The 11,233-nt window shown below is 40.6% G+C and overlaps 2 protein-coding genes across 2 annotated transcripts; both read left to right on the top strand.

Annotated features, from left to right (window-relative positions):
• The first annotated feature begins 4,564 nt into the window (after positions 1-4,564).
• Positions 4,565-7,695, top strand: LOC116219774 (receptor-type tyrosine-protein phosphatase H-like). Its single transcript, XM_042707437.1, has 6 exons — positions 4,565-4,805; positions 5,425-5,574; positions 5,780-6,052; positions 6,453-6,719; positions 7,383-7,547; positions 7,682-7,695. The coding sequence occupies exons 1-6, from the start codon at positions 4,565-4,567 to the stop codon at positions 7,693-7,695; spliced, it is 1,110 nt and encodes a 369-aa protein (XP_042563371.1).
• Positions 7,593-8,730, top strand: LOC116219778 (receptor-type tyrosine-protein phosphatase eta-like). The gene is made up of 2 exons (XM_031563692.2): positions 7,593-8,007; positions 8,400-8,730. Exons 1-2 carry the CDS (start codon positions 7,719-7,721, stop codon positions 8,696-8,698), a joined length of 588 nt encoding a protein of 195 aa, XP_031419552.2. The 5' UTR covers positions 7,593-7,718; the 3' UTR covers positions 8,699-8,730.
• Positions 8,731-11,233: the final 2,503 nt, after the last annotated feature.

Below are 11,233 nucleotides of genomic sequence, written 5' to 3' on the forward strand. Positions count from 1 at the left end.
GGCTTTCTTATTTTTTGTAATCATACATTCTTTTTCTTTAGTCAGCACCCCACATCAGCACCAACCACACTGAACACGTCTGAAACTCTAACTAACCCCTTTACAGGTGAAAGATATCGTTGGGCTGGGAGGAAATGCTAACAGATTTCCCATGAAAATACTACTGTTATACTATAATGTAACATACCTCGTTTTTGGCTCTGGCGTCTTGCGTGATTTTAGCGATAGAATGCAGTTCTATAGAGTGTTCTATAGAGCAGGGGTTCCCAACCTTTTCGACTCCGAGGCCCAACTTTTCGTATTTGTAACAGGTCGGGGCCCAACAGACACCCGGCTTATTTTAGCTAATCTATATTCCATTAGGCTAATTGAATCTATAATTCTAATTAATAAGCGATTCTTATGTGTCACAAAAAGCAACATCAGCACCTGCTACAGGTGGAAGCTTAGAAATGAATAAAAGAAAATCTAACTCTAGATATTGCATCCAAATTGTATTGTGCACCAGAAAACAACATAAAACCACACAGATAACTTAGTTGCAGTAGGCCTAGGGCTATTTGTGCACAGCAAACAAGCAAGGAAATAAAACCAGAATAGACCCAAAAGATAGCATGCACTCAAAACAAGTGATGAAACATGCAAACAAGACCACTCAGCTAGGCCTAATTAAAAACGGTGATGCTTCAGACAAGCAAATAGTAGGCTCAAATAGATCAATATAATGATTCAAATAATTTAAATAATGATTTAAATCTGTGGCTGCAATCTATTATCAACATAAATAGCACCGAGCATTCCTGGGCAGTAGTTCGAGTTGGTAGCTCTCCACAGAAAAGCATGTCCTCTTGTAGAATACCACTCCAATGATAACGCACAAAAAACAGCACTAATGCAGCTTTACTGACGTCCGTCGACCCGTCTTGTTTTATAAGGAACGGCTGCCTTTCATCCTTTCCAGGACCTGGTTCTGTACGTGAGTGCTGGATGTTGCGTCTCCAAATGTCGATTCAGATTTGAAGGTTTGAGCGCCTCATTAGACAGCTTTAAAACACACTCAACACACTGCGCCCTGGGCTTAACCTCCATTCAGAAAACAAAATCTAATTTAATCAGGGTTGTATTTACGCTGAATTTGAGTAGTTTTCGGTAGTATGACATAGTGCTGTCATTCTTCCACTAAAGAAACCGCTAATATCGCCACAGACTAAACCTTAACTGAGCGCCTCAATTTTTATATATTTTATATTGTGTTTAAAACATCCAATTTAAACCATGAATTGTATTAATATTAGGGCTGTCAATAGATAAAAAATAAAATAAAAATGAATCTCACATTTTGAAATTCATTAATCGCGATCAAAAGTTTGTTTTTCTTCAAAAGACTAAATCTTATAAATTAACGAGCAATCACTTGATGGTAATTAGTTTTATACCATATATTGAAGATTCAGTCTTAGGTTTGATCAGTCAGGATTCAGGTTTATTCTTGAAGAATGGCGGCCGACCATTTGTGAGACAGAGACTTTCAGATCCATCCTCCCTCACAGAACTTCACCTCAGCATATCTGATTTGTTCCTTGGGGAACAGTCGGTTAAATACACTGACATTAAGGGGTGTCACCGTCTATTCAAATGGGCCATGCATGCAGGGTTCTTTGTCTCGACCTGGGGGGGAGGTGAGACCAATGTCGCACCTCACTTACCCAGGTCAGAGACAAAGAATATTCACCAAGCAAAGTCCACTCATGGATAGTTAAATCCAAATAAAAGTAACAATTATGACTAGGTATAATATCATTGACTTATTGACTATGGCATATTCTTATGACCTATGCTGGTCCCTTCACACTTCAGACAGCGTGTATTTTAGACACTGTTGTTTAATGGTATTTTTTTTGTGCTCTCTCGCCGTTATACAAGGAACGTATGCGAGACACAATGGTGCACCTCAACGGTAAATCGTAAGAATTGTCCCCTGAAGCAATTCGGAACACCTCAGTCAGCCCACCGTCTTCAACTATGTTGATGGGCCGACAGTCACCAGCAACCCAAACTGCTACAGCGTTGGTAACCTTTTCACAGACTGGTCTAGTTATTTTCCTAGAGAAGTCGTGGAGTGTGGGTTGGCCACCATCTAACCTGGGACTGCTTTCTGTCGGGTGCTTTGCATTAAGGTGATAACTTAAAGACGAGCTGCTTCTGTGATAGCTAAATTCAGCTTGACAAATGCTACATACAACTTTTAGTTTTGTCGATTGTTCCGTCATTTTGCCTCTTAAACAGAAACTTTCCGCCTAACAATCCCTCAGCTCTCTCCATCTTCCACTACCGTCTCGGTCTCTCCTATCTAACTGACTTGACTTCAGGCACGCGGCGGTATCGTGTCATTGGTCAACGCACACCGGAAGTAAACAAAGTTGCGTTAACTGCGTTAAAATATTGTATCGCGTAATCTCGGCCACAATAATCTCATAGATTGACGCGTTAACTTTGACAGCCCTAATTAATATTGTTCCCAACTAAAAAACAGTTCTTCGTGGAAAATTCGTGGGGGAAAAAAAAACCTGAAACATCTTGCTGCCCACTGGAAGGACTTTTTATAATTCGTTTATTAAAAACAGTGAATATGTTTATAGTTTTAGTCTTTTAGTCACATCTCAAATGTATGTGATGCCTCTGTGATCAATGTTAGTCTTTTAGTCACATCTCAAATGTATGTGATGCCTGGTTACAGAGCCACATCCCATCAGGAATTTGACTGCTGAGACTCTAAACACCACAGCAATAGAGCTAAAGTGGGGCCGACCAGAGGACTACCAGAGTACTCACCGTTACCAAGTCCAGATCTCTGGATGCACATCTCCAAGCCGTAACGCCTTAACAAGCGAGGAGAAGATCATCATATCCAGCCTGCCTCCAGGAACCAGCTGCACATTCAGCATCTATGTTGAGGTTATGAATGGGACAAGGGGAGAGGAACTCAATATCTCCCGTTATACCAGTAAGTAACTAAACTTTTACTCTAAACTCTAATCTAAATGTTGAATACGTTTGTCAATCTTAGGACACAACCCATGTAGTGTTGCCAACCCAGAAATCTCATACAGTTATAGGGAGCACATGTACAGACAGACCATAGACCATGATATCAAAATCCGTCAGTTTACTCTAACAATCCCTTAACAGCACAGACTTGGTCCAGGCAAAGACTGAACTTAGAAATAGATGCAATGCAGAGGAATGTTCCACTGGCAATCTAAGGAGTCCACAGAAAGAAACAAGAAGTCGTTCAAGAACATAATGAAGTCAAAAGGCTAAACACTAATCATGACTGAGCTCTAGACAGCAGATTTGGTTGCTCTCAACTTGAGCGTAGGGAGGCAGGGGCTCCTTATAGTAGAAACTGCCATACCCATCCTTGACCATGACGACCTCTGCTGATATGCATAGGCACGGTACACACCATGTGTTACAGCCTGGACTCATCAGTTTGTCTAATTAGTTGCCTAATGCCTTATGTTGCTCCTTCTTCAATGTAATTCTGTCTGGATATTTCTGTCACCAAGGGCCAGAGACTGTGCAGCCAGTCATCTCAGACCACACCAACAACTCCATCACAGTGAGTTGGAGTCGTCCTGATGGAAATGTGGAGTCGTTTGAGGTTCTCCTGAACAGCAGCATTAGCAGCACCAGGAGCCCTCCCCTGGATTCAAGTATCAACTCCTATGAGTTTAAAAACTTGTCAGCTGGGAAGATATACACAGCCACTGTCACAACAAAGAGTGGGCCCTTTAGTGAAGAATCTGAAGTAAAAACAACTGCTACAAGTGAGTATAAAAAGATTATAGTTTTATTGGTGAAGAAGTTGTTTTTACATAGTAGAAGGAGATTTGATCATGCTAATGACTTTCTTTTCAGATCCCAATCCTCCAGGGGATATCACCATTGAGATTGCGACTACAAACTCCATTTTTATTGAGTGGACTCCAGCCCTCTTCATGGACAACTCAGATGGTTTTAACTACACAGTGAACATCAGTAGTTCATCAGGGACTACAGATTATAGTACCAAAGCCTTAAACCAGACCCTGACAAACCTTAAATCAGAAACACCACATGTCATCTGTGTGAGAACAACTGGACCACTTGGCCTCCAGAGTGAATCTGTTTGCAGTGGAAATGTCACAACAAGTAAGAACACAGAGACAGAGAGTCATCCAACTGTTATAATGGTGCCACACAGCTCTGTTTATGTTGTGGACAGTTACAATACTTTTAAAACAGATACAACATTTTCTGTGCAACATAAGAAATAGAAAAGATCATAAAAAAATGATAGGATATCAAAGTGCATAGGAAGTTGTGAAGAAGAAATTGAAATTTGGTAGTAAGGATACCAAGTGTGTAAACGTATGCATTACTAATTCATAACTAAGAAGAGCATTTGTTTGTTTAGTGTTTTGTCATACCTCAACACGTAAGGCCAGTAACATGTTTTTATAATTTGTTTATTTAAAACAGTGAATATGTTTATAGTTTTAGTCTTTTAGTCACATCTCAGATGTATGTGATGCCTCTTCTGGTTACAGAGCCACATCCCATCAGGAATTTGACTGCTGAGACTCTTAACACCACAGCAATAGAGCTAAAGTGGGACCGACCAGAGGACTACCAGAGTACTTACCGTTACCAAGTCCAGATCTCTGGATGCACATCTCCAAGCCGTAACGCCTCAACAAGCGAGGAGAAGATCATCATATCCAGCCTGCCTCCAGGAACCAGCTGCACTTTTAGCATCTATGGTGAGGTTATGAATGGCACAAGGGGAGAGGAACTCAATATCTCCCGTTATACCAGTAAGTACCTAAACTTTTACTCTAAACTCTAATCTAAATTATGAATATTTTTGTCAATCTTAGGACACAACCCATGTAGTGTTGCCAACCCAGAAATCTCATACAGTTATAGGGAGCACATGTACAGACAGACCTTAGACCATGATATCAAAATCAGTCAGTCTACTCTAACAATCCCTTAACAGCACAGACTTGGTCCAGGCAAAGACTGAACTTAGAAATAGATGCAATGCAGAGGAATGTTCCACTGGCAATCTAAGGAGTCCACAGAAAGAAACAAGAAGTCGTTCAAGAACATAATGAAGTCAAAAGGCTGAACACTAATCATGACTGAGCTCTAGACAGCAGATTTGGTTGCTCTCAACTTGAGCGTAGGGAGGCAGGGGCTCCTTATAGTAGAAACTGCCATACCCATCCTTGACCATGACGACCTCTGCTGATATGCATAGGCACGGTTCACACCATGTGTTACAGCCTGGACTCATCAGTTTGTCTAATTAGTTGCCTAATGCCTTATGTTGCTCCTTCTTCAGTGTAATTCTGTCTGGATATTTCTGTCACCTAGGGCCAGAGACTGTGTGGCCAGTCATCTTGAACCAGTCCACCAACAACTCCATCACAGTGAGTTGGAGTCATCCTATTGGAAATGTGGAGTCGTTTGAGGTTCTCCTGAACAGCAGCAGTAACATCACCAGGAGCCCTTTGCTGAATTCAAGTATCAACTCCTATGAATTTAAAAACTTGTCAGCTGGGAAGATATACACAGCCACTGTCACAACAAAGAGTGGGCCCTTTAGTGAAGAATCTGAAGTAAATACAACTGCAACATGTGAGTATAAATATGTTTTAGTTTTATTGGTGAAGAAGTTGTTTTTACATAGTAGAAGGAGATTTTATTACGCTAATGACTTTTTTTTCAGATCCCAATCCTCCAGGGGATATCACCATGAAGAGTGCGACTACAAACTCCATTTTTATTGAGTGGACTCCAGCCCTCTTAATGGACAACTCAGATGGTTTTAACTACACAGTGAACATCAGTAGTTCATCAGGGACTACAGATTATAGTACCAAAGCCTTAAACCAGACACTGACAAACCTTACATCAGGAACACCACATATCATCTGTGTGAGAACAACTGGACCACTTGGCCTCCAGAGTGAATCTGTTTGCAGTGGAAATATCACTACAAGTAAGTACAGAGAGTCAGAGAGTCATCCAACTGTTAGAATGGTGCCACACAGCTCTGTTTATGTTGTGGACAGTTACAATATTTTTGATACAACAGATGCAAACATTTTTGTGCAACATAAGAAATAGAAAGATTATAAAAAAATGATAGGATATCAAAGTGCATAGAAAGTTGTGAAGGAGGAATTGAAATATGGTAGTAAGGATACCAAGTGTGTAAACGCATGCATTACTAATTCATAACTAAGAGGAGCATTTGTTTGTTTAGTGTTTTGTCATACCTCAACACGTAAGGCCAGTAACATGTTTTTATAATTTGTTTATTAAAAACAGTGAATATGTTTCTAGTTTTAGTCTTTTAGTCACATCTCAGATGTATGTGATGCCTCTTCTGGTTACAGAGCCACGTCCCATCAGGAATTTGACTGCTGAGACTCTAAACACCACAGCAATAGAGCTAAAGTGGGACCAACCAGATGGATACAAGGAGACCTACAAGTATCAAGTCCAGATCTCTGGATGCACATCTCCAAGCCGTGATGCCTCAACAGGCGAGGAGAAGATCATCATATCCAGCCTGCCTCCAGGAACCAACTGCACATTCAGCATCTATGTTGAGGTTATGAATGGCACAAGGGGAGAGGAACTCAAAATCTCCCATTATACCAGTAAGATTTTTATAACTACATTTTACTCTAAACGCTAATCTAAATTATGAAAACTTTTGTCAATCTTAGGACACAACCAATGAAGTGTTGCCAACCCTGAAATCTCAAAATGTCTCACTTTCTGAAGTTTGTATAACCAAATTCAGTGACTATTCACTTCAAGGATTATAGCTGCTAAAATCATGATGCCGTTGCCATACAGTTATAGGGAGCACATGCACAGACAGACCATAGACCATGATATAAAAATCATTCAGTTTACTCCAAGAATCCCTTAACAGCACAGACTTGGTCCAGGCAAAGACTGAACTTAGAAATAACTGCAATGTAGAGGAATGCTCCACTGGCAATCTAAGGAGTCAACAGAAAGAAACAAGAAGTCGTTCAAGAACATAATGAAGTCAAAAGGCTAAACACAGATCATGACTGAGCTCTAGACGTCAGATTTGGTTGCTCTCAACTTGAGCGTAGGGAGGCAGGGGCTCCTTATAGTAGAAACTGCCATACCCACCCTTGACTATGACGCCGGCCTCTGCTGAAATGCATCAGCACGGTTACACCATGTGTTACAGCCTGGATTCATCAGTTTGTCTAGTTAGTTGCCTAATGCCTTATGTTGCTCCTTCTTCAGTGTAATTCTGTCTGGATATTTCTGTCACCTAGGGCCAGAGACTGTGCAGCCAGTCATCTCAGACAACACCAACAACTCTATCACAGTGAGTTGGAGTCGTCCTGATGGAAGTGTGGAGTCGTTTGAGGTTCTCCTGAACAGCAGCAGTAGCAGCACCTGGTGCACTCTGCTGAATTCAAGTATCAACTCCTATGAGTGTAAAGGCCTGTCAGCTGGGAAGATATACACAGCCACTGTCACAACAAAGAGTGGGCCCTTTAGTGAAGAATCTGAAGTCACTACCACTGCAACGTGTGAGTATAACTATGTTTTAGTTTCATTGGTGAAGAAGTTATTTTTACATAGTAGAAGGAGATTTTATTACGCTAATGACTTTTTTTTCAGATCCCAATCCTCCGGGGGATATCACCATGAAGAATGCGACTACAAACTCCATTTTTGTGAAGTGGACTCCAGCCCTCTTCATGGAGAACTCAGATGGTTTTAACTACACAGTGAACATCAGTAATTCATCAGGGACTACAGATTATAGTACCAAAGCCTTAAACCAGACACTGACAAACCTTACATCAGGAACACCACATGTCATCTGTGTGAGAACAACTGGACCACTTGGCCTCCAGAGTGAATCTGTTTGCAGTGGAAATATCATAACAAGTAAGTGCAGAGACAGAGAGTCATCCAACTGTTATAATGGTGCCACACAGCTCTGTTTATGTTGTGGACAGTTACAATATTTTTGATACAACATTTTTTGTGCAACATAAGAAATAGAAAATATCATTAAAAAATGATAGGATATCAAAGTGCATAGGAAGTTGTGAAGAAGAAATTGAAATTTGGTAGTAAGGATACCAAGTGTGTGAACGCATGCATTACTAATTTATAACTAAGAAGATCATTTGTTTGTTTAGTGTTTTGTCATATACCTTCAAACGTAAGGCCAGTAACATGTTTTTATAATTTGTTTATTTAAAACCGTGAATATGTTTCTAGTTTTAGTCTTTTAGTCACATCTCAGATGTATGTGATGCCTCTTCTGGTTACAGAGCCACATCCCATCAGGAATTTGACTGCTGAGACTCTAAACACCACAGCAATAGAGCTAAAGTGGGACCGACCAGAGGACTACCAGAGTACTTACCGTTACCAAGTCCAGATCTCTGGATGCACATCTCCAAGCCGTGATGCCTCAACAAGCGAGGAGAAGATCATCATATCCAGCCTGCCTCCAGGAACCAACTGCACATTCATTATCTATGTTGAGGTTATGAATGGCACAAGGGGAGAGGAACTCAAAATCTCCCATTATACCAGTAAGATTTTTCTAACTAAATTTTTACTCTAAACGCTAATCTAAATTATGAAAACTTTTGTCAATCTTAGGACACAACCAATGAAGTGTTGCCAACCCTGAAATCTCAAAATGTCTCACTTTCTGAAGTTTGTGTAACCAAATTCAGTGACTTTTCACTTCAAGGATTATAGCTGCTAAAATCGTAATGCCGTTACCATACAGTTATAGGGAGCACATGCACAGACAGACCATAGACCATGATATAAAAATCATTCAGTTTACTCCAACAATCCCTTAACAGCACAGACTTGGTCCAGGCAGACTGAACTTAGAAATAGATGCAATGCAGAGGAATGCTCCACTGGCAATCTAAGGAGTCAACAGAAAGAAACAAGAAGTCGTTCAAGAACATAATGAAGTCAAAAGGCTAAACACAGATCATGACTGAGCTCTAGACGTCAGATTTGGTTGCTCTCAACTTGAGCGTAGGGAGGCAGGGGCTCCTTATAGTAGAAACTGCCATACCCACCCTTGACCATGACGGCCTCTTCTGAAATGCATCAGCACGGTTTACACCATGTGTTACAGCCTGGATTCATCAGTTTGTCTAGTTAGTTGCCTAATGCCTTATGTTGCTCCTTCTTCAGTGTAATTCTGTCTGGATATTTCTGTCACCTAGGGCCAGAGACTGTGCAGCCAGTCATCTCAGACAACACCAACAACTCTATCACAGTGAGTTGGAGTCGTCCTAATGGAAGTGTGGAGTCGTTTGAGGTTCTCCTGAACAGCAGCAGTAGCAGCACCTGGTGCACTCTGCTGAATTCAAGTATCAACTCCTATGAGTGTAAAGGCCTGTCAGCTGGGAAGATATACACAGCCACTGTCACAACAAAGAGTGGGCCCTTTAGTGAAGAATCTGAAGTCACTACCACTGCAACGTGTGAGTATAACTATGTTTTAGTTTCATTGGTGAAGAAGTTGTTTTTACATAGTAGAAGGAGATTTTATTACGCTAATGACTTTTTTTTCAGATCCCAATCCTCCGGGGGATATCACCATGAAGAATGCGACTACAAACTCCATTTTTGTGAAGTGGACTCCAGCCCTCTTCATGGAGAACTCAGATGGTTTTAACTACACAGTGAACATCAGTAATTCATCAGGGACTACAGATTATAGTACCAAAGCCTTATACCAGACACTGACAAACCTTACATCAGGAACACCACATATCATCTGTGTGAGAACAACTGGACCACTTGGCCTCCAGAGTGAATCTGTTTGCAGTGGAAATATCATCACAAGTAAGAACACAGAGACAGAGAGTCATCCAACTGTTATAATGGTGCCACACAGCTCTGTTTATGTTGTGGACAGTTACAATATTTTTGATACAACATTTTTTGTGCAACATAAGAAATAGAAAATATCATTAAAAAATGATAGGATATCAAAGTGCATAGGAAGTTGTGAAGAAGAAATTGAAATTTGGTAGTAAGGATACCAAGTGTGTAAACGCATGCATTACTAATTTATAACTAAGAAGATCATTTGTTTGTTTAGTGTTTTGTCATATACCTTCAAACGTAAGGCCAGTAACATGTTTTTATAATTTGTTTATTTAAAACCGTGAATATGTTTCTAGTTTTAGTCTTTTAGTCACATCTCAGATGTATGTGATGCCTCTTCTGGTTACAGAGCCACATCCCATCAGGAATTTGACTGCTGAGACTCTTAACACCACAGCAATAGAGCTAAAGTGGGACCAACCAGAGGACTACCAGAGTACTTACCGTTACCAAGTCCAGATCTCTGGATGCACATCTCCAAGCCGTGATGCCTCAACAAGCGAGGAGAAGATCATCATATCCAGCCTGCCTCCAGGAACCAACTGCACATTCATTATCTATGTTGAGGTTATGAATGGCACAAGGGGAGAGGAACTCAAAATCTCCCATTATACCAGTAAGATTTTTCTAACTAAATTTTTACTCTAAACGCTAATCTAAATTATGAAAACTTTTGTCAATCTTAGGACACAACCAATGAAGTGTTGCCAACCCTGAAATCTCAAAATGTCTCACTTTCTGAAGTTTGTGTAACCAAATTCAGTGACTTTTCACTTCAAGGATTATAGCTGCTAAAATCGTAATGCCGTTACCATACAGTTATAGGGAGCACATGCACAGACAGACCATAGACCATGATATAAAAATCATTCAGTTTACTCCAACAATCCCTTAACAGCACAGACTTGGTCCAGGCAAAGACTGAACTTAGAAATAGATGCAATGCAGAGGAATGCTCCACTGGCAATCTAAGGAGTCAACAGAAAGAAACAAGAAGTCGTTCAAGAACATAATGAAGTCAAAAGGCTAAACACAGATCATGACTGAGCTCTAGATAGCAGATTTGGTTGCTCTCAACTTGAGCGTAGGGAGGCAGGGGCTCCTTATAGTAGAAACTGCCATACCCACCCTTGACCATGACGGCCTCTGCTGAAATGCATCAGCACGGTTTACACCATTTGTTACAGCCTGGATTCATCAGTTTTTCTAGTTAGTTGCCTACACTGTAAACCTGAAC

This window comes from Clupea harengus, chromosome 3 (genome assembly GCF_900700415.2).
Source record: "Clupea harengus chromosome 3, Ch_v2.0.2, whole genome shotgun sequence".
NCBI lineage: Eukaryota > Metazoa > Chordata > Actinopteri > Clupeiformes > Clupeidae > Clupea > Clupea harengus.

What these genes read in the sequence shown, in the direction of transcription:
- LOC116219774 (XM_042707437.1), top strand. Translation starts at nt 4,565, where the DNA reads ATGTATGTGATGCCTCTTCTGGTTACAGAGCCACATCCCATCAGGAAT. An exon ending in GAGCCCTTTGCTGAATTCAA is followed by an intron (nt 5,575 to 5,779) that starts GTATCAACTCCT and finishes CTTTTTTTTCAG; the next exon opens with ATCCCAATCCTCCAGGGGAT. An exon ending in CAGTGGAAATATCACTACAA is followed by an intron (nt 6,053 to 6,452) that starts GTAAGTACAGAG and finishes TTCTGGTTACAG; the next exon opens with AGCCACGTCCCATCAGGAAT.
- LOC116219778 (XM_031563692.2), top strand. Translation starts at nt 7,719, where the DNA reads ATGACTTTTTTTTCAGATCCCAATCCTCCGGGGGATATCACCATGAAG. An exon ending in CAGTGGAAATATCATAACAA is followed by an intron (nt 8,008 to 8,399) that starts GTAAGTGCAGAG and finishes TTCTGGTTACAG; the next exon opens with AGCCACATCCCATCAGGAAT.